General features: G+C 52.0%; 1 protein-coding gene across 1 annotated transcript in view; it reads left to right on the plus strand.

Annotated features, from left to right (window-relative positions):
- LOC134154548 (adenylate cyclase type 10-like) overlaps positions 1 to 15,786 on the plus strand; it is a 50,889-nt gene extending 35,103 nt beyond the window's left edge. Inside the window, exons 39-49 of the mRNA XM_062601222.1 lie at positions 32 to 139; positions 509 to 687; positions 1,231 to 1,387; positions 1,868 to 2,072; positions 2,151 to 2,247; positions 2,477 to 2,592; positions 3,500 to 3,617; positions 4,559 to 4,754; positions 5,263 to 5,451; positions 14,822 to 14,905; positions 15,763 to 15,786. Coding sequence (XP_062457206.1) covers positions 32 to 139; positions 509 to 687; positions 1,231 to 1,387; positions 1,868 to 2,072; positions 2,151 to 2,247; positions 2,477 to 2,592; positions 3,500 to 3,617; positions 4,559 to 4,754; positions 5,263 to 5,451; positions 14,822 to 14,905; positions 15,763 to 15,786 — 1,473 coding nt within the window. The remainder of the gene's footprint in view (positions 1 to 31; positions 140 to 508; positions 688 to 1,230; positions 1,388 to 1,867; positions 2,073 to 2,150; positions 2,248 to 2,476; positions 2,593 to 3,499; positions 3,618 to 4,558; positions 4,755 to 5,262; positions 5,452 to 14,821; positions 14,906 to 15,762) is intronic.
- The last annotated feature ends 7,065 nt before the right edge of the window (positions 15,787 to 22,851 follow it).

The following is a 22,851-nucleotide window of genomic DNA, read 5'->3' on the forward strand; positions in this document are numbered from 1 at the left end:
GCTCAGCTGCTCTCTGTGTGCTTGTTCAAAGGCCTTCCGGAACCTGCAGAAAGCAGAAGTGCTGAGGACCTTGGTGGCTAAGAAGGGAAACGCGCTTGCTTGCTTTGAAGAAGCCACTTTGCTGAGCCTCAAAGGAGAGGTAAGGTGACAGGGTGGTTTTGGTGGGCTCCCCCGGTGGGTGGAGTTGAATGCTTTCCTGTGGGGTAGGGTGGGGTGGGGCAGGCTCTCCCTGGCCCACCTAACTGTGGCTGCTCTCAGCCTGCTTTCCTGGGGCCCCTTTGCCTCCTGGCCAAAACCAGCTGAGGTCCTGGCCTTGATTCCGCCAGAGACATGCTATTGGTTATGTGCTGAATCGGAGCCTTCTGGGAGCCTTCCCAGTATCCCTGTTCTTAGCGTTCCCAGTAGCTGGGAGGCTCAGGACTCCCAGCTGTGCCTGGGGCTGCTTGATGCACTGGGGATGAGCTTTTGTGCCAAACGGGACTGCCTTCAAAGCCCTTTTGCTGTGCAGGTCTGCTACCGTATGGGACAAACGGAGCTGGCGAAGACAACGATCAGGAAGGCATTGAGCCTGCTGAAGAGGAAATTCCCCATGACCTCCACTGGTGCTGCCTTGCAGCTTGTGCTGGAAAAGTCAGAGCATGCCTCTCACAAGAAGAACAGAGACTCCTCCGTTCCTCAGGAGGCAGGGTAGGAAGCAGAAGGGAAAGCAAAGGCTCTTCTAGGCAGAGGGAAAGCTGCTGAGGGAGCTGGAGGCTAATGGGTGGAGCAGCTGTGGGTTGTATTGGGCAGCTACTGGGGTGTTGGCATGGGAGATGGTGTTGGTGAGAGCAGGGAGGTGTTAGTGGGGAGCAGAGTGTGGGGAGGGGAAGGGAGTGTGCTGGCAGGAGCAGGAGGTGGGCCTGTCGGCGTAAGCGCAGGTGAGCTGTGAGAGGGAGGAAGCTCAGAGGCTGTAGCCAGGCGCAGGCCTCCCGTGCAAGGCCCCTTTTCCTCCCGGTGGCCAGCTTTGCTTGGCCTGCCTACACTGTAGTGCCAAGCACCATCTTTAGCAGTCATATTTCCTGGGTGGTGCTCCTTGGTTCTGCCGCTTGTATCGCTGCGGCCGTGCCTGTGTCAGCTGCCCTTCTGCAAGGAGGTGCAGCCGTCTCCTCCATCCCCCTGCTTCCCCCGCCCCGTGGGACTGGGCACAGTGCGCCTAGTGGCTGTGGCCCAGCAGTTTCCCTTGTGTGGCAGGAGGCAGAGGCTCCCCTGGCTGTTCCGGCAAAGCCACTGCCTGTCCTTACTGCGGCAGCTCTTCAGCCTGGAGAGCGCCGCCGGCAGTCGGAGGCTCTCCCGCCTGGCAGCACTCATGAAGGTGAACACGGCCGAGGAGTCCGAGGATGCGAGTCATGTGAGTGCCTTCTCTCTGCAGCAGCAGACCCGCCCTGACACGGCTCCTTTTCCCTGGCCTGGCAAGAGTACCAGCAGGGCCTGCCCCCGGCAAGAAGAGCCCAAAGATGTGCGTGTGCCTGCCCTTTTCCGGATGAACTTCCAGAGGGTGTGGGTTGCTGCTGCTTTTGGTAGTCCCTCGCGTTGGATTTGTGTCCTAATTGTGAGCATGGAGGTGGTTCTGGCTGTAAGGCAGCACCACTGTGTGTATTCTGTAGTTTCCTCGTAGCTCTTGATAATGCTGGTGTGCAAGGCCGGGGGCCCCTGTCTTGGCACGGCTGCAGTTAGCAGTGGCAGGAGGAAGAAGAGTTGGTCGTATGGGTGCGCGCTGTGAGAGTGGAAGAGAGAAGGTGGCAGCTGGGTTGTGGCCTGTCCCCTCCAGGCCAGGGAATTTCCCTGGAGAGACAGAGTCGTGTGCATTGTCGTGTTTGGACCCTTCTAGGTCCTCTTGTCCTACCTGGAATATGCGCTGTGCTGCCAGAACCTGGGCTGCCGGGAAGAGTGGCTGCAATACGGGCGGGCGGCCGTGCAGCTTAGCGCTGAGGTGCAGCTCTTTGGAGGAGGGGTATTAAACACAGCCAGCTTTGCCCAGGCCCTGTCCCATCTGACCCTCAGCCTGGGAAATCTGCCTCTGTCCGTCGACGTAGGTAGGTACTGCCCCCGCCGCCTGCAAGAAGGCATCTCTGCCGAGAGAGCCGGTGCAAGTCTGCTTGTCCTCTTCCCAGGCTATCGTGCTGAGAGGCTCTGCATGGAGCTGCAGAAGCCTGACCTGGGCTACATGGTTCTCAGGACGCTCTTCACGGCACTCTTTCTGCAGATGAGGTAATCCCGGTGCTGGAGAGAGTCGGGGTTGCGCAGTGTCAGGGGTCAGGGACCTTTGGGTGAGAACAGGCCTGCTGGAGAAAGTGGGACGGAGTTGGGAGGAAGAGCAAAGAAGGGAAAACGAGGGAGAGAGAGGTGCTGGGAAGGGGAGTGGGAAGTGTCTGGAGGTGCTGCCTGGGCTCCCAGCCCATGGAGAGGCTCCCTGGAGGCTCGTTGTGTTCCTCCCCAGGTACCCGGAATGTGAGGCAGTGCTGTGCAGGCTAGAGGAGCAGGTGTCTGGAGCAGATGAGATCGTTGGGCAGGCATGCTTCTTCTGCTGCTGCTTAGACCTCTTGCTTGATGCTGGTAAGTGCTCAGTGAGGAGGGCCCCTGAGAGCCTGTTTGCTGGGCAGGCAAGGCTGCACCCCTGGAGCTGTGGGCCAGAGCTGGGGACTTTGTGCAAGGTGTAAACAGGCAGAGCCCTCCCAGCACAAGCAGAAGTGCACTGTCAGTACAAGACTTCTAGAGACTAGAGTAGACAATACAAGAGTTCTGCCAGGTTTCCCTGTCCTCTGGAAACACGGAAACAGTTGTGCTGGCCAAAGCAGTTTTTCTCCTGGTAGAACAATGACCCCAGAGCCTCCAGCAATCCTTATATTTCCTCCACAGAGCTTTCCGCTGTGCGCATTTCTCTCTTCGCCTGCATCCTCGTCATTTTTTTCCCCTTTTGCGTTTCTAACATGGGAGCCAAGAGTAATTTGACAGTGCTTTTAGTTATGCTCTTTCCTAGCTGTGTTTTGAGATTGCCCCTTCTGAAAGCTCTTCTCCGCCTCACTGTGCTCTGGCTCCCCAGGAAGCAGGGCTAGCAGCACTGGCATGTGCCTGAGCAGGAGGCACCTAAGAGCCTGTGCTCTGGGGTCGCTGTCCTTGCTGCTCAGTGGCAGCGTGCCTTTGTGCAGTGCTAGAAAGCTGCAGATTTTTCAAGGGCAAGGCATGGTGTCAGGGGAGCTGGGAGTTCTCTTGTTTCCTTCCTGATGTTCTCTGCCCTTGCGTTCAAGGGCAGTTCTGTGCACTTGAACAGCCCTGAGCAGCTAGGGTAGAAGTGCAGCCCTTGCCTGCTTCCTGTGAGGTTTGTTGCTCTGTGAGTGCTTTGCCTGCCAAGAACTTTGCCAGCTGTGCTGGAGCTTTCTGCTGCTCTGAATTTCTGAGGCACGGTGAGGCCAGGGAGGGAGGTGCTGCTTCGCTGCTTCTCTGAGAGACATTTGTATTGCAGGGTGGCAGTATAAGTCCTTTGAAGAGTGCAGGAGATTCGTGGAGCAGAACGAAGCCAACTGCCTTCTCCAGGCGCAGAGCAGCATCCTGCTTGGACTGTATTCGTCCCTGGCTCTTTGGTAAGCTGGAGACTTGCTTTGAGTGGGGAGAGGCCCAGGCAGTGGTTGTGGCCGGGAAAGGGGGAGCTCTGCGTTCATCACATGCCCCCATCCCATGTCCACCAAGGCGGCTGCTTCTGGAGCACGGTGGTGAAAGGGGCCGGGGGGCCACGCAGGATGAACAAGCTGGCAAGGAGGCCCAGGTTGTGCTGCTGTGGAGCCCTGCCAGGGAAGGATGCCTTGGCGGCATTCAGCCACAGCCTTCCTTTTCCCCTTGAATGTTGGGGGGGGGACTGGTGTGGCTCTCTCTCAGCGCAGGAAAGCGATGCAGGCTGAATGGTGCCTAAGTGCAAGAGCTTGGCTCGGAGAGGGCACGAGGGCCTGGAGCAATGCTGTGTTTGTGGGAGAAGGCAGCCATTGTCCCAGTCTCCTGCCTAGCATGGCTTGTGTCTCCTGGGTGCCTGCAAGGGACTGGGTTCCAGTCCTTGCAGTTTCCCTGTGGTCTCGCTCATCACTGGGGGGGAGTGCTGAGTGCCGCTGGCTCACAAACAGACACGCATGCGCACACGTTTATAAGCAGGTCAAGCAAACTGGAGGGAAGGGGAGCGGAGAGGACCCTGTTGGGAGGGACAGCAGTAGATTCCTGCTCAGCTGTGATGTAGCAGGGAGACGAGAACACCAAGTTCACGCGGAGAGAAGGAATTGAGCTACTGATGCCTGATTACAATACAGTGCTCTCAGGGATGCTTATCAGGAGCAGCTACAACATGCTGCGGTTCAGCCCCCCAGCCCCCCAGTACGCCCCCAGTAGCTTCCTTGTCCTAGAGGATGCATTGCCTCTGGAAGCCAGGTTGGGGCTGGAGCCTATGGCCTAGGAGACCTCTTGGTTACTTGCTCATCTCTACAAAATATGCCTGAGTGTGTGTTTGTCTGTGTTTCCTTTTTTCCTCTGGACAATGTAGGTTTGCAAGGCTTGGGCAGTGGGACAACTTCCAGAAGCCCTTTGAAAAGGCCAAGAGGCTGCTGAAGAGCACTGGCGCCTGCCTTGTGGCCAGCCAAGCGTGCAGCCGGCTCCTGGAGTGCCATAGCCTGGTGCTGAAAAAAAACATGGAGCAGGGCTTGTGGAGGGCCCGTGAGAGCTGCCGCAGGGCTCTAAGGGTAAGGGATGTGGAGGAAGGGGAGGGGCATGCTGCAAGGGCCCTCTGGGGAAAGCTGTGTTGCTAGCAGCAGTGGGTTGACCTGTGCAGGTAGAAGCAGCCACGACAGGATGGAGTCAGGGTAGTGCCAGAGGGTAGTGGCTTACGGATCAACATGGCTAAAGACTCCTGTAACAGAGGTGTCAGCAGGAGGGGGACGAGAAGGCAGTCAGGTGAAGGCAGTCTTCCTGGGCGTGTGAGAATTCCCTTATGGGACTGCTTGGCCCAAACAGGAGAGGAGAAGAGCCTTGCTCAGCCATGAGCTAGTGAGCCCTGCTGAAATGCCTGCTCCATAGGAGGTGTTAGGGCTCAGGAGAGATCTGTGTGGTACCTCAGCCTTGCTAGCTGTGCACTCCTCCTTTCTTTGTGGCTGGTTTTCCTCTTTGGGGATTTGGTGCCCTTCTCTGTGCCAAGCCATCGCTGGGCTCTCTGACTTGTCCTGATGTACCTCTCTGCTGTTTTCTCGGCAGCTCGCCGAAGAGGTTTTCTCTCGGTGCTCCACAAGCCCCGTCTTCTACCCCAGAGTCTACCACCTGAAAGCCTACATTTTCCTGATGCTGGGGAATGAAGAGCAGAGCCTGCTGTGCCTCAACCAGGGCCTCCAAGCCTGTGAAGACCATGGCAACCTGCTGGAGAAGACTTGGCTGGAGATGAGCACTGTAAGTTGCTCACCTGTGCCTTTGAGTTGCTTCCCGGGCAGAAGTTGAGCCTGCTGTAGCAGAAGGTGGGCCGCACTGTACTGTGGCAGGTAGCCCCGGACAGAGCCCCCCGAGAGCTTCAGGGGCATGTGCTCAAAGTCCTGTGTGAGCTGGTAGGTGCTCTTAGCCCTGCTCAAGAGGAAGGTAGAGACAGCTGTGATCTCTCTCTGCCAAGTGGGGCTGGACTGGTACGTAAGGAAGCAGTATGCCCTGCAGCTGCTCCTTTGCAGCATCTCTGCTTGGCAGAGGAGTGGTGAAGTGGAATCTTTCCCTGCTCCTTAAGGCAGCTCTGGGAGGCCAGGGTCAACATGTGCTGTGTCTGAATTGGCCTTGCCTCTCCTTCTGCTCGCTGAGGGGTTTTGGCAGCATGGCTCATTGGCTGATGGGTGGAACAAGCTGCTGAGAGAGGCCTTAGTTGCCTTCCCAGGCAGAAGTCATGGCTCTGGAGGTCACGTGCTCTTCTCAGCTCTCACTGTGCCTTTTTTCCCCCCTTCCTTTAGGAGTGCTGGTTCACTGGAAAAGGCCCCCTGGGAGATTTGTGGCTGAAGACAGCCCCACATTTTCCCCACCTGAACCAAGCAAAGCCAGAGGTCTGTAGCTCCAGGTACCTGCTGAAGCTGCCAGCACTGCAAAGGGAGGATTCTTCTCCAGGAATTAAATTCTGACACTGCTAGTCCGAGCACTTCTTCCTTTCCTTCTTCCTTTAATATACTCAGCATCATTCTTCGCCCCCCTGCTTGTATTCTGCCTCGTTCTCTCCTTTCCCACAACAATGTTTGCACAACCTGAGTCAAACTGAACCAACACCTACACAGTTACTAAGGCCAATACTCAAAACAAAAACCAAAAAGCAAAACAGTCTGAGCATTCTGAAGAGCTTAGCATTTAGGCTTCCATCAAGTGAGGAATATGATAAATAAGGCACAAAGCGCTCCAGAGAAGGTAAAGCTCTGGGAGGTTAGTTAATTCCTATAGTTCTATAGTGGTTCCCAAGTAGTATTCATTCTCCTGGGTAGAGGTAATGCATCGGGCCATTTCAGGCCTGTCTCTGCCCAGCTCTTTGCCAGTTTGGTTCTCTTGTTGGAGTTTCACTTTGCTGCAGCCCCACGGGATTGGGGGTGGTAGGCACAATGCAACTTCTGTTCTCTCTGCAGCCTTTATACACAAGGGGATGTCTAGGGTTATACCTTTGTGATGAGTTAGTAGAGCAAAATGCCTGTCCTTGGTGGAACTCATGTCCTGCAGCAGGTGTTTCTTAAGAAGACACAGATGTTAGGTCCTTGGCAGAGAGAACATTTTAAAATAAAGACATAGTTTACAGCCACCAAAGTAGGGAAGTTGGTAAGAGTATTATGTACTCCTATCCCTGATAATGAAATGGTAGGTGTTGTTATTTTTTAAAAAAAGTAACATTCTCTGGATAAAGGCATCCTGTATAAACTCCCTGTAAGCTGCCACAGGGCCCTCCCTTAATTGGGGAGTACCTTGCTGCTGCAGTAGTCCATGATTAATAAAGAAATATAAGTGAAGCATCCCACATACATGACTGCAGACCCATTAGAAGCCAAAGGACAAATTTCCTGTTCCCAGACAGTTGAATTAAGATGCCCCATCGGTCACGGGGGATTCGCGGTGCGGGCATCCACTTCTCACTGGGTAGAATCTTGGGGGAAGTCCCACTGCCCAGAGCAGGGTCCACACTTTGGGGGGTTGCATTAATCTTTCATAGTTCGCACTGTTGTTCTCCCCAGAAGTCACAGTTTAAACCAATTGCAAGCCCAATCATCTGTTGATCCAGTCAGGATTCAGTATTGCCTACAACTGCCTTGGCTTCCTTTCGATCACTCAGTTCCCCACTGTTCTACCAGCAGTGAGAGTTTCTGCAGTGCCATCTCATCTCTCATCACTCCATTCCGTCACAGCCCTGCAGTGTGGTGCCTCAAGCCGTAGGCGCCTCAGAGGTTGCCCACTGGTGGGAGGCACCAGCGCATGCTGCTGGAATCGGGGCTGTGCTATCCAGGAGGCCCACTCTTGCCTGCAAGCTGTGACACCTGCTGACTCATCAGCTCCCAAACTGTTGCCACAGGTCTTGAGTAGCAGAAGAAATCCTCTGTGTCCACTGCAGAGAGAATCAGGAAATGCTGTGAAGACAGGCAAAATCAAGCAGTTGTGAGAGGGGGCAGGGGAGCTCCAGCAGAGAAGGGGCCAAAGTCCTTTGTGTCTGTGCTGTTGACCTTGGAGTGAATTTGCAGGAGCAGCAGGTGATGTTAGAGAAATACTGTGAGAAAGAAAACTTGCAAATAGTTAACAAGATTCAAGGACAAGGGGGAGAGAAAAACAGTACTGCAAAGGATAACCAGCTCCAGCTAAAGAACCTTGATGAAACCGCAGCACTTTGAAGAATGTGAAGGGCAGGTAAGACAAAAACAGCAGAATAACCCAGGAGTGACCTTAGGTTTATTAAGGCTTATTAACATATTAAACTTCACACCCCTAAATGAAGAATGAGATGGAAATGACATGATAATGATGCTACCGCCTCTTCTTCGCTTCCTATGCTAATTAACAGGAATGTGAAAGTGCAAGCGCAGAGCGATTACCTGATGTAATGAAACTGTAACCAATAGAAAGATTTGTATAAAGTACTCCCTGAAAAGTGTGTATAAATCAAGAATGAGGGGGGAGAAGGTGTGCTGGCTTTGTGGATCTACCACCTAGCACCCATCTGTGTGCAGAAATGAAATAAACAAATGTCTCGACCCTGTGTTTCTATTGGTTGCTTGCACACCGGGTAACAGAACCCAGATTTTGGGGACAACAGTTTGGCAACCCAGGTGGGACTTGCCAGAAGGCCTTGCCTGGATCACCCTGCCGTTCCTGACAGTGGACTGGATCGGATCGAGCTCCAGCGCGCACCGACCTGTTGATTGGGGATTCCTCCCACCTCCCTCCAAAGTCGGGACGACAAGAGACTCAAAGGTGCAATGCCGACCAGAGATATTTCTGCCAGGGCAAAAGGGGTGTGTGTGTGAATCTTTGGATTGGTGAGTATAAAATTTACTTACTTCCGTGGAAGATTATGTTGGATTATGTCACACGTAGACGCTCGGCAAGGGTTGCCTTAAATTGACCAGAGGGGTCAGAGCTGAGTGCGCATAAAGGAATAAAGTCGCCTGTAGACGCTTGGCAAGGGTTGCCTTAAATTGACCAGAAGGTTCAGAGCTGAGTGCGCACAAAGGTACGGGAAAAAAGGTATTTCTAGGTAATAAGGTTGGTATTTCTAGCTAATTGACATGGGATCAAGCCAATCCAGGATTCCTCCCTGTAGCCCTTTGGGTTGTATTTTGAAACACTGGGATATTTTTGGAGGAGATCGGATGACAAAAAAAGAATGAAAAGATGTTGTAATCAATGGCGGCCAATGTATAAGCTGGAATGTGATGAGCAACGGCCAAAAAACGGGACCTTGAACCATAACACTATATTACAGTTACTGCTGTTTTGTTGCCGGAAGGGGAAGTGGGATGAAATACCCTATGTGGAGGCTTTTATGTCACTATATAGGGACCCAGAAATTCAAAGGGAATGTGAACTTATAAGTGAAGAGGAATCTGTAATGGGTGCAGTAGGAAAGAAGGAAGAGAGCGGGTATTGTGCTAACAGACAAATTCTGAATGGAGAAGAGCAGGAGGATGTACAACTACTGGCAATACTCTCCTCTTGTGGAAACGATTCCACCTCAGTTGAAGCATCGCCCCACCCCCGCTAGAAAGCAAAGAGTCCAGCCCTGTTTCTGGCCAAACTAGGAGACGGAACAACCTGCTATACAGGCTCCTTTGAGACAAGCAGTGGGACCAGAAGGGCTGCCAGTATTTGTACATGTTCCTTTTACAACCTCGGATTTACTAAACTGGAAGCAGTCTATTGGATCATATAGGGAAAATCCTGAGAAGCTGCATCAGCTTTTGGAGACTATTATGATAACTCATAATCCTAACTGGGGAGATGTGCAGGCGCTGTTGAATACTTTCCTGACAGGAGAAGAAAAGAGGCTGGTAGTTGATAAGGCAAAAGAAGAGGGTGAGAGAAGGGACAGAAAGGGGGATCCTGAGGTCTATTTACCCACCAGAAAGGATCCCGAGTGGCATCCAAATAGGAGCGGGGGTAGGGAGCTCTTGAGGCAGTATCAATAGCTAATTTTATATGGGGTTTGGTATGGGGTTCCAAAACCAAAGAATGTATCAAAATTGTATGAAGTAACGCAAGGGCCTGAAGAAAATCCCTCGGCCTTTTACGAAAGATTATGCGAAACAGCCAGAAAATGGACAGACCTGGATCCAAATGAGGAAGTGAATCAACGGCTGTTTAATACGCTCTTCATTGGCCAGTCAGCTCAGGATATTAGAAAGAAGCTACAGAAGGTGGATGGATCTGGGGGAATGTCTATTCCACAGCTGATAGAAATAGCGTATAAGGTATAGAATAACCGAGATGAAAAGAGAACAAGAGAAACACAAAATGGAATGAAACTGCAGGCTCCTCTCCTGGCAGCTGTCCAGAGGAATGAATTCCAAGGCAGGGGCAGGGGAAGCAGAAGAGGTAACAGAGGAGGAAGAGGTGGAAAAGGAGGGAGGCCAGGAGGAGGCCTCCCTAGACCCGCTTTGGTTCCAAATCTTTGTGCAATATGCAGACAGGAAGGGCACTGGAAAGATGAATGTCCAAATCGAAGAAGGATAACAAAGCTACAGAGCCCAGCAAACACCGACCTAATTATGTTAGAGGAGTCAGATATGGGATGAAGGGGATGGGGGGAGAAAATTAGAATTTCCTCAGCTGATCCCCTGGTTCCAGTAAAGCTGGGGAATGAAACTGTAGATTTTTTATTAGATAGTGGAGCCACTCATTCAGTGATAACAAGTTGTAAAGGACCCTTAAGTAAGGCTACTACCACCATTGTTGGGGCTACAGGAAGGAAAGCTTTCAGGCCATTTTTGCAACCAATGGAGTGTACGATTGGAGGCACTAAATTGACTCATGAATTTCTCTCTATGCCAGAGTGTCCCCTCCCTTTATTAGGATGGGATTTACTATGCAAACTGAATGCGCAGGTGACCTTTTCTGAGAGTTCCGTGCAACTCCACAGCCCTCCAGAATCGGCATGGAGAGCACAAATCTGCCTTTTGATGGGATCAGCTCCAGACGATAACAGTGCAAGTATCCCTTCAAGTGTATTGGATGCGGTGATTCCCTCGGTTTGGGCCTCAACAAAGCCAGGTAAAGCAAAAAACACGACTCCGGTCAAAATAGAGCTACAACCAGGAGCGAAGCCAGTGAGGGTGCATCAGTACCCTATCAAGCTAGAAGCACGTAGAGGATTGGAACTCCTAATTAATGCCTTCTTGCAATATGGCTTGCTCAGAGAGTGTCAGTCTGAATTCAATACACCAATCCTGCCGGTAATGAAACTGCGCTCCCAAGAATATCGACTGGTCCAGGACCTAAGGGCAGTGAACCAAATAACAAAAGATATCCATCCAACCGTGCCAAACTCATATACTCTTTTAGCCTCGGTGCCTGAGACTAACAATTGTTTTACAGTGCTAGATTTAAAAGATGCTTTTTTCTGTATTCCTATAGAAGAACAAAGCCAGACAATTTTCGCCTTTGAATGGGAAAGTCCCACTAAGAGGAGGAAGGAGCAGTTATGCTGGACGGTTCTTCCTCAAAGATTCAAGAACAGTCCTACCCTGTTTGGTGAGCTCTTGGCCAAAGAACTAGCCCAATGGCAGGAAGGTAACAAAAATGTCACTCTTTTACAGTATGTGGATGACATTTTGATTGGGGCGGATTCAGAGCAAATATGTCTAGAGGTGACAGTGAGTCTGTTAAATTTTTTGGGACGTGCTGGGTATCGTGTTTCAAAGAAAAAGGGTCAGACTGCAAAGAAGGAAGTCCAGTATCTTGGTTTTAAAATATCGAAAGGACAACGTGCACTAGGAGCGGAAAGAAAAGAGGCTATATGCCAAATTGCAGTACCCCGCACAAAAAGACACCTGAGGGGATTCTTGGGAATGGCAGGATTTTGCCGTATATGGATCCCTAGTTTTGGGCTGATAACTAAACCTTTATATGCAGCCCTAAAGGGTCCAGGAGAATGGTTAGAGTGGACACCAGAATGCCATGCTAGTTTCGATGAAATAAAAAAGAAAATGATGGAAGCTCCAGCACTGGGACTCCCAGATATGGCTAAACCCTTTCAATTGTATGTGCATGAGTGGCAGCAGGTGGCCTCGGGAGTAATGACCCAAATGCTTGGGAGCTGGAAAAGACCGGTGGCATATTTTTCTAAACAATTAGGCGAAGTAAGTAAAGGATGGCCGGCCTGCCTCTGGGCTATAGCATCCACCGTCTTATTAATACAAGAGGCCCGCAAATTGACTCTGGGACAGCCCTTAACTGTTTTTGTACCACATGCAGTATCAGCAATTTTAAATCAAAAGGGGCATCATTGGATTTCCCCGAGCAGACTGGTAAAATAGCATGCTGCGTTATTGGAACAAGGGGATATTACCTTAAAGGTGGTTTTGACCTTAAACCCTGCTACTCTGCTACCTGGTGAAGAGCAAAAAGAGCTACAACATGACTGTTTGGCCACTATAGAGCAAGTATATTCTAGCCGGCCTGATTTCAAGGATGAACCTTTGCAGAACCCAGATGTGCAGCTATGTACAGATGGTAGCAGCTTTGCACAGAATGGCGAGAGAAAGGCTGGATATGCAGTAGTGACTCAATGGAAAGAAGCAGAAGCTAAACCATTGCCACAAAACACCTCAGCACAAAAGGCTGAAATCATTGCCCTTATACGAGCCCTTGAAATCGGAAAGGGCCAAAGAGTAAATATATATACTGACGCAAAGTATGCTTTTGGGGTAGTTCACGCTCGTGGAGAGATTTGGAAAGAACGAGGGCTCTTAAATTCTCAAGGAAGTAATATAAACTGTGGACAAGAGATATTAAGATTGTTACAAGCAATAATGGAACCCAGAGAAGTAGCTATAATGCATTGCAAAGCCCACCAGAAGGGAAATAGTGAAGTGGCACAAGGAAACGGGAGAGCAGATATGGCAACCAAAAAGGCAGCACTAGCAGGACAAGTGATTGGGGCTTTACTACCCAGTAGAAAAATACAGATGAGACCTCCTGAATATTCAGACAAAGAAAACCAATTGGCAGAAAGGCTAAAATGTACAAAAAATGCTGAAGGGTGGTGGGTCACCCCCAATGGACAAGTTTTAACTACAACCAAAATGATGGAAGTGCTCCTCAAGAGACTGCATGAAGAAACTCACATGGGAGCAGATGCTATGATAAGCAGCGTAAAAGGATATGCTGTGGGATCAAAAATGCTATCAAATGCTGACCTTATTGTAAGGAGATGTCCCACCTGTTGTGCAAATAACCCCAGAATTCAGAAGAAACCACCTATGGGAGAACTAAGAAGAGGATTAACCCCAGGGGAACACTGGCAGACACATTTCTCTGAATTACCTAAATGTGGTCTTTTTAAAGATTTACTTGTTTTGGTAGATACTTTTTCTGGTTGGCCAGAAGCCTTCCCATGCTCCACCAATCGTGCAAAAGAAGTAATTAAAATTTTACTAAAAGAGATAATTCCTGGATTTGGGATTCCTGAAGGTATATCCTCAGATAATGGACCTCGTTTTATTTCAGAGGTGGTTCAAGGAACATCCAAATTTTTACAGATGAAATGGGAATTACACATTCCATGGAGACCCCAGCCTAGCGGTAAGGTAGAAAGAAGGAACCAAACACTTAAAAGAGGTATTTCAAAACTGTGTCAGGAAACCCATCTTAAATGGGTAGATGTATATGGATGTATATATGTGTATAGAATGATGTATCCGTACTACATGATACTTGATGGGAATGGTCCGTGTTGTAACTTTTTGTATCTCTACCACCTGCTACTTGGTGAGAATACTCTAGTGTTGTAACATTTTAGTGCCTAGAACAATACTGCTGTGTTAAGCGGGATACAAATAAGTAACTAACAAGGTCTTGGAAATCTGTGAGAAAGAAAAGCGGTTGGTCACATATAGATTCTGTGGCTTCCAGCCACAGAATCACCATGAGAAGCAGTCAACGTGAAGGTCGGAAGCTGAAGAGTAGTGAAATAGCGACCCCCAAAGTCAAATGTGGCCCCCGAAATAAGTCTGCACGCGTGCGCAGTATCACAGCCCGGTTATGCAACTGGGGCGGAGCTGGGCCAGAGTCCCTGCACTTGCTGGCCCCAGTTGCCGAGACTCCCGCCTACTGCAAGTAATCATAAATGCCGGAGTTTTCTGAAGGAGGGAGAGGCTGCTACACAACAGAGGACCACATTGCCTCCTCGGGGATGCCCGAAAAGATTGTGCCTGCTGACTCTCTCTCTTGCCATGCGGACGATCAGGACAAGCATTGAGGTGGTCCTTCTCGAGATAACCATCGAGTCGGTCTGTTTGTAAGTATCTACTAATAAACTGCTTGCTACTGAACAGTGTTTGCATGTGTGTGTGTGTGAGTTTGTGCTGGCTGGCCAAACTGGATGTTTGGCCTCCGGGAATCTAACTAGAACAGCTCATCTCCCAGTGTCTCCGAAGCTTGGTGTCTCCTCGGTGTTGGTGTCACCCCACACTTGTCCCCCAGTGTCCCCAAGACTCGGCGTCCTCTGGGTGTTGGTGTCACCCCATGCTCATCACTTGGTGCCCCTGAGGCTCGATGTAACCCTGTTCTTGTCCCCCAGTCCCTGAGGCTTGTCCCCCCAGTGTCCCCTGGGTGTTGGTGTCATACTGTGCTCGTCCCCAAGGCTCAGTGTTCTGCCTGGGGTGTCTCTGTTGCCCCATGCTCATCCCCTGTTGTCTGCAGTGTCCCCGAGCTTTGGTGTCAGTGTCACCCCTTGTCCTCAATGTCCTCCATGTGCCAATGTCTCCTTGCCATGGTCCCCAGTGCCTGCAAGTGTTGGTCTCTGGTGTCCCTGTGCCTCAGGGTCCCTTCAGCCCTGTCCCTAAGTGTCCCTGTGCCAGGTGCGGGACACATCGTGGAGTGCCTGGGAGTCCCCTCCACCCTGTCCGTGGGTGTCCCCGAGCCTCGGTGTCCCCATGCGGCTGCAGGGCCACCTGCAGAAGACACGCCAGGTGTCTCCAGGCACTGGTCCTCCATGTCCCCAGGTGTCCCTGAGCGCTGGCCCTGGGTATCCCCATACCTCCCTCGTGTCCCCACATCACCCAGTATCCCCTGGCAAATCCACACGTTCCCTGACGTGTCCCCTCAGCAACCAAATGGGCAACATTTGGGCTGCTGCATCCACCTGCATGGCAGCGACCTGCGGCCCCAGTTCCCCCAGTTCACGGCAGTGGTGAGACTGGGACCTGCCTCAAATTGCCCCCTGGGGACCCCAAACTGCCCCAGGGACACCTCTAAAACACCCTGGGGCTCCTGCAAATTACCCTGCCTCCCAAAGAGGCCCCACAAAACCTCCCCTGGGACCCCCAGACCCCCAAGGGACCCATAAAACCACCCTGGGATCCCCTAAAGCTCCCCTGAGCCCCTAAATGCACCCATGGCCCCTAAAACCACCTGGGAACCCCCTAAGCTTCAACCACTGACCCCCCCAGTTCCCCCCAACTACCCCTGGGATTCCCCTCAGGGCCCCTCAGCTACCCCTGGGATTTCCCCCCCCCCCCCAGTCCAGGAGATCCCAAACCCCCCTGGGACCCAGGAGTCCCCCAAACCCCACTGGGATCCCCCCAACCCCCCCTTGGATCCCCCAACCTCACCACCCCCTGCACCCAGAAACTCCAACCCCCCCAGGTGCTGTCACTGCCCTGGCCCCCCCAGATCCCCCTTCGGGACCCCCACCCGCCCGGGACCTTCCAGATCTCCCCGGGCCCCACCAACACCCCTGGGACCCCAAACCCTCCCAGGAGCCCCCCTCCAAATCCCTGGAGCCCCCCCAGGATCTCCCAACTCCCCCCTACCCCGGGGTCCCAACCACCCCCACAAGGGCCCATAAAACCCCCTTTGTAGCCCCACAACCCTCCAGAAGGCCCCCCCAAACCTGCAGCACTCGGGGTGGGGGGCAGCAGCCTATTTCTCCCCCTTCCCCTAGAACAGGGAGATCTGGGTATTTATTTGCCCCAGGGATGGTTGTTTGCCATGGGGGGGGGGGCGGTATTTACCCCCGCTCCGCGCCAATACCGCTCTCCCCCACAGCCTCATCCCAACATCAACCCATGATGTACGCCAAAACCCTGCTGCAGCTGGGCATGATGTGACCCCCCCCCGAGATGACAACACCCCCTCGAGGTCTCAACACTCCCCGGGGGTGACACCCTCCCCCCCCCGGGTGTCTCCCCTCCCCCGATGGCTTTTAATACACTGGATTATATTTATTCCCTCCCCACCTGCTGGGGGGGGGACTGGGGGGGCAGGGGTGACCCACCAATGGGGGGGAGGGGCAGGGGGTGACCGTCTAGGGGGCACTGGCTCAGGAGCTGCCCCCCTGGCCTGGCCCCCATTTTACTGTCTATAATTAAAGATGTTAAAATAAAGTAACTATTGGAAGACTCGCGGGGGGCCCAGCGTCCGAGGAGGTGTGGGGAGGGGGGAAGGGTGTGGTGGTGCTGGCCACAGACACTGGGTCCTCTGTACGAGTGCCGGGGAGCGGCGTGGCAGCATGCCCGGATGCCTGGGACCCTCCCAGGAGCCTGAGTCCCTTGGAGAATTGGGTTGTCCTGGACTTCTTGCGTTGCCTGGACTCCTGGACGCCTTGGACGCCTGGGCCCCTCACTCACCCAGGGGAGTGGGGTTGGGGGGGGAGGTTCAGCGTGGAAGCCCCGGACGCCTGGGTCCCTTCTGTGTGGGGGAGAGCAGGGAGTGAGAAGGGGCACCCGGACGCCTGGGTCCCTCAAGGGGCAGTGGTAGAACTGAGAATCGTGGCTGGATCTGGTTGATCATGTCAAATAAAATATTGAATCGGCAACAAGTTTCTGTTGCTTAAACCGTGGAACAAGAAGCTGCTCTGGGTCCTTCTTGTGCTCCCAGCCAAGAGGCACCTTATCACTAGCAACAAAACTTAAAAAAAAAACCCATAGAAAATTTGACTTTTGCTGCTCCTCACTGGCGCCTTCCAACGATCAAAAAGAGAACGGATCATTTTTATCCTTCCAACGCATCCGGGAAACGTCCTCTCGGTCACTGCCAGCAGGGCTCGGTGGCCGCTTCCCCTTCGGAGAGTGCGGTTTAATTTAATCTGGAGGGGATTTAGTGAAATGCTAAAATGCAACATTAATCTCTAGGCGAGAGGCTGCTTTTTAAGCGTTGGGGGAAGCTCGTTCTGTGACGTGTGTTTGGTCTTTGGAGGAAAGCTCGAAGCAGGTGAGAACGAAAAAAAAGGGAATAAATCATTTTTACTCACGTAAGACTGATGCTTTTCCAAAATCCTAAGGGCTGTGAGTCATGGAAACTTCCTCAAATCTTTGCTGCATTGAAGTGTTTTCATATTGGATTTAAAATTGTGGTTAAACGAGGGGATTTTTTTGCATGTAAGCGGTGGGATGAAGACGAGCAGATCGGCGGAGACCTCCTCGGCGACCGTGAGCGTGTTGAGTGCGGTTTCATCTTGGCAGCCCTTGGTGGGCATGGCTGCCGCTGGAAGGAGCTTGGAGGCAACGTGAGCCAGTCATCCCAACCAAAACAGAAAAGAGACGCATTTCCAAGACATTTCGTGGGACGTTGAGATCTTCAGGCTGAAGGAGATGCTGCTCCGTGGAGCTGATCCCAAAGGATGAGCCGGGGACAGCAGAGCTCCTGCCCTACCCCAGGGCTCTCCGTGCCACCAGCTGCCGGCAATGACCGTCCTCTCCAAATTCAAAGGACCGGGGAGATGTTCACCCAAGGAGACCACCGGTGATACCACCACACGTCACCAGCTGCAGCAGAAAACAGCCCAAGGCAGCTGCAGGAAATGGAGGCAAGTAGGAGTCCATCGCCCAGGTCTCCACAAACAGGACTTACACCAGATGAGAGCAGAAGAGGGGAAACGGGTGTTTGCAACGGCTCTCAATCACGAATGAACGAGTCCAACCAGAGAAGACCGTATTCTCTCCACAAATCGTACAAGATTCCCAGTCCCAAGTTTAGGTAGGATTTCCATCTTTACGTACTTCAGCCGTAACCTCCGTGAGTTCAGCAACTTGTGGAAAACGGCAGGAAGCGGTGAGGAACAGCGGAAAGGGTGGAAAATATTGGAGGACGAGGCAAAAGCAGTGGAAAAATGCATGAAGAGGCAGAAAACAGGGAAAATGATGGAAAGTGGGATGAAACCCCCAAAGCGGTGGAAAATGCAAAAGTACTACAAAATCACCTGCAGAATAAATGCCAAAAATCCCACCAAAAAATTAAAACTTCACCAAAATGTCTCCCACAAAATAAAAGCTACTAAAAAACCCCACAGAGAATGCAAAAATAGCAGAAAACAGTAGAAGAATGTCAAGCCATTCCAGAAAATTGAAAATGCGAGAAGTGAAAAGTAGAGAGGTGTTGAGAGAAAACATAGAAAATGGAGTAAAGAGAAAGAGGGATGAAAAGAACCAATATATTCAGCTGAAGGCTGAGTATGCATACAGAAGAGCAGAAAATGTTTTAAAATCCACAAAAAATGGAAAATGAAAAAAAAGGGTTGAAAAGAGCAGAAAATGATGGAAAAACCCCATACCTGGAAAACTGCAGAAAGCATAATGACTGAAAATGCAAAAGGAGGGCTAAAAATGCAAAAAATAGCAAAATGAAAAAAAATACTGGCACATGACAGAAAAATTCAGAGAACATCGCAATTTCCAAGGAACGGTGGAAAATGCAAAATCCAGCAAAACCTGGCCCCCCAAGTGGTGGAAAACACCCAAAGCAACAAGGAACACACACACACACACACAAAACCTCCAAGTAGAATTCAGTGGAAAAGAGAAAAAAATGGTGGAAAGCAGGGGAGAATGTACAAAAAGAAAAGGAAGAAAATGCACAGAATTTCTGAGAAAAAGCAAAAATATGAAGGTGGTAGAAAAAGTAGGAGTTGATGAAAACAGCCAGAAAAAAACAGAACATGGTGGGAAGGACTTAGAGGAGTAAAAATGGCAGAAAACAGAAACACCAGAAAAGGCAAAAAAAAACAAAAAAAAACAAAAAAAAAAAAAAAGAAAAAAGAAAGAAAAAGTGAAAATTTCGAAGAAAAACTGAAAGCATCAGGGACTGACTAAACAGCAGAAAATTCAGAAAAAGGAAAATGGTGGAAATTCAGAAAAGGAAAGGAAAATGGTGGAAATCACAGAAGAAGATGGAGAAAACAGAAAGGATGGATAACATGAAGAAAATGGAACACCAAATACACTTAAAATGGTTAAAAATGGTTAAAATGGTTAAGCCAGAAATGTCAGAAAGTGCAAAAAAAAAAAAAAAAAAAAAAAAAGTGGGAAAACTGAGAAGTGGCAGAAAATCAAAAAAAGGAAAAATCTGAAAACACTTCAAATGGGAGAAACCGCAAGAAATAGAGGAAAATTCACACCCCCCCCCAAATATAATTGCCCAAAGTGTCCAACAGCAGCAGAAATCTTTGGAAAAAATACAAACAAAAAAGAAAGAATTGTGGAAAATGCAAAAAGCTCTATATGAGAACTGTGGGGAAAAAAAGTGTAAAGCAGAGAAAGAATGGAAGAAAAAGGACACAAAAAAGGTTGAAAGGGGGAAAAAAGATGGAAAAAGGGAAAGCAGAAATGGTAGAAATGGCAGGAAAGGAGGGAGAGCAGCGACAGATGATGCAGGCACGGCAGAAAAGAGGTGGTGTAAAGCAAGAAGTGCAGGAAGCTGTGGAAAATGGTGAAGAGCACCAAAAGAAAGTGGAAGATGGAGAAACATCGAAATGGAAAATGAGGAAAGCGGGTAAATTGGAGGGGAAAAAGCAAAAAAGAATATGGGCAGATGGAGGTCAGAAAACAGTGGGGATGGCTGTGATGTGCCAGCAGAGGAGCTGCACCAAGATGATTGAGGTTCTCCCTGGCTGTTGGCCTCGGGGGCCTCCCTGCTGCTGGATGGGTTGCTGGGTCCACCGGCCAGCTCGTGGTGAGTCTGAGTGCACACCAGAGCTATGCGTCTTGCTGGCTTTCATCCTTCCCGGGCTTCATTCACTCTCCGGTCGAGCCATGCCAGACCACAGCTACACAACAGACCAGATGGCCTCAGCCAGGAACAGGATGGGATTCCCGGGGTTTGCAGCATAGTGTAGCAAGCAGTTTATTAGTAGATACTTACAAACAGACCGACCCGATAGTAGTCTCGAGAAGGACCACCTCAATGCTTGTCCCGATCGTCCGCATGGCGAGAGAGAGAGTCGGCAGGCAGAATCTTTTCGGGCGTCCCCAAGGAGGCAACGTGGTCCTCTGTTGTGTAGCAGCCTCTCCCTCCTTCAGAAAACTCCGGCATTTATGATTACTTGCAGTAGGCGGGAGTCCCGGCACCTGGGGCCAACAAGTGCAGGGAGTCTAGCCCAGCTCCGCCCCGGTTGCATAACTGGGCTATGATACTGTGCACGCGTGCAGACTTATTTCGGGGGCCACATTTGACTTTGGGGGTCGCTATTTCACTACTCTTCAGCTTCTGACCTTCCTGTTGACTGCTTCTCATGGTGATTCTATATGTGACCAACCGCTGTTCTTTCTCACAGATTTCCAAGACCTTGTTGGTTACTTATTTGTATCCCGCTTAACACAGCAGTATTGTTCTAGGCACTAAAAAGTTACAGCACTAGACAATTCTCACCAAGTATCAGGTAGAACAGATACAAAAGTTGCAACATGGACCATTCCCATCAAGTATCATGTAGTGTGGATACAAGGGGCAGTGGTGGGATTGCTGCTGGCGAAGCTGGACTGAACTGCCAGCCCTGCTCCGTGTCCCTGAGCAGCTCCTATGGCTGGTTGATAGTGAAGGGACTGTTCTGCAGCACTGAATTCGCTGAAAGGGACTTGGTCGCACATTGGCCCAGCGCCAGCAGCTCCGGATTGCAGGGCGCCCCAGGGAATCAAAGCTGATGGCTCCTGGCTTTTGAGGTCTTTCAAGGGAAAACAGAAGCACATAGTCATGGGGAAGAGGGAGAGCAGAGGAAAGAAGCAATTCCCAGGGACGGCGCAGGGTGGGCAGTGGTGACAGAAAGAGAGCTGCGTGGCAAACCCCAGCCCAGCCCTTGCACAGCAGATGCAAGGCCTGAGGACAGCGGGGGTCTGCAGAGGCTACAGAGCTTCTCCCTCTTGCCCTTGTGTTTCCTGGTCCAGCAGAGCAACTGCCCTGTTCCCCCTTGCCTTTCTCTCTCTCTCTCCAAAAATTTAAACACACATGGGCTGAAGAAACAGGACTTTATCTTTGAGGAAAGCAGAGCAAGGGGATGAAGTGGTGGAACACTAATGGGACAGGATGCACTTAGAGTTGTCGAGCTGCCCTGTGCTGCAGGAGGCACCAGCCATGGCCCAGACCTTCCAGCACACCTGCGTGTCTGCAGTGTGCAGCCCCACGGCATTGGCACAGCTGTGGCCGTGCTGCTCAAACAGAGTCACCTCCTGGCAGAAGGGTGACACCTCTGCCATGCTCTCTGGAGCCAGTGACCCAGTGCTCCAAAGCTGAACCTTGGTGGCGACCGCTCCCGGGCAGTTCTCAGGTTCAGCACGGTCTGTGTCACCAGGCAACGGACGGAGGGTTCAGCATCAGCTTCCAGGGGCTGGAGGGCTGAGACAGAAAAGATCACAGCACATAACAGACTCCCACAGTTGCTGACCTCCCTGATATCCTGCCCAGACAGGGCCCGTCCCACCCAGCCCTTCCCAGGCTGGGCAGGCAGCACCTGGGACAAAGGGATCAGCTGCAAGTTGTTGCTCAGCAATACCCCAGGTGACCCACAAAAAGTCACCTCCTCTCCCCCAAAGAGGCAGACCACACCTGCCTGGCTTATGGCAGGGCCAGCAACTGGAGCTCCCTTCCTGGGCTCCCTCCTCCTCCCTGCCAGGGCCTCCTGCCACAGCTGCTCTCACTCACCATTGCAGATCTGCTCCACCTTCTCCTTCCTCTGCTTCATTTGCTGCCCCATGAGCCCTAGGCAAACACCTCCTGTCAGCCCTCATACTCCCCACCAAGACCCCAGCAGCACAGCTCCCATCTCGCCTTGCCAGCCTGCCCACTCATCCTCTTCCCCTTGTGCAAGGCTGGCCTCAGCATGGTCCCCGGGGTGCAGGATGCAGGCATGCTGTGAGGCACTGCAGAACCTCCTCTCAGCCCACCTGCACGGTCAGGGATGCGACTGGGGTAGTGGCTCACCAAGGAACCTCACGGCTGCCTCCCGCAAGGATGCCTCAGGCTTCTCCAAGTATGGCAGGCTCTGGTGCAGGTATTGCACCGCTCTGCTCCTGTCCCTCAGCACCTGGAGACACCGCAAGGCCGTGGGTTGGCACTGAGACTCCCTGGGGAGTCAGGCTTGACCCTCCTCCCACGACCGCCCTCCTCTTCCTTCCTCCTCATGACCCCCGGTGGCCTAGGGATGCTGAGATCCCCCCCAAGCCTTCTGACAAGGACAGCCAAGCCAGGGGCTCCTTCAGCATCCTGGGGGGGACAGCAAGGGCAGAGGGGCCTGGAGCAGAGCCCGAGGCGGCTGGGGCTCTGGGCTGCAGCAGTGGGTGAGGGGCACAGCTGTGTGCCCTGCACACTGGGCAGCGGGGCAGGCTTCGTCCGGTCAGGGCCCCGGGACTTTGGCCTTGTCCTTACCAGGTACTCCCCAATCTTCCATGTCTCCCCTGTCCTGGCCAGTTGCTTGAGCTCCTCCCACTTGAGGAGCTGTGCAGCGCTGACAAGGGCTTTCTGAGCGGCCTGCAGAGCAGCAGAGACCGGCAGATGCCACCACAGCCAGGACAAGACACCCTGCCTCCCCCTCATCTCGGCCAGCCTTGGAGCATGCCCCAGCCCACAGTGGGGCTTAGGACCAGGGCTGCCCCTCCCTGCTGAAGGCAGCGGCACCTCTGCCTTGTCCTTGGCCACTCAGCAAATTGGACCTCCCGCTGGCATGCACTCAGAGGCACACTTGTCAGCAGCCCCTGCCATGGTGCTCAGGCCTCCCCCAGGTCATGTCAGCATCCCTTACCCAAAGCACTGCTCCATACCTGGGCCGCTCTCTGGTTCTGCTCGCTCATGTGCAGGAAGAGTGGGACCAGGCTCCTCTGCACGCGCTGCTTCATCCTCTGCTTGTTCTTCCCCACCACAATCTCCATCAGG

Source organism: Rhea pennata, unplaced genomic scaffold, assembly GCF_028389875.1.
Source record: "Rhea pennata isolate bPtePen1 unplaced genomic scaffold, bPtePen1.pri scaffold_32, whole genome shotgun sequence".
Classification (NCBI taxonomy): Eukaryota; Metazoa; Chordata; class Aves; order Rheiformes; family Rheidae; genus Rhea; species Rhea pennata.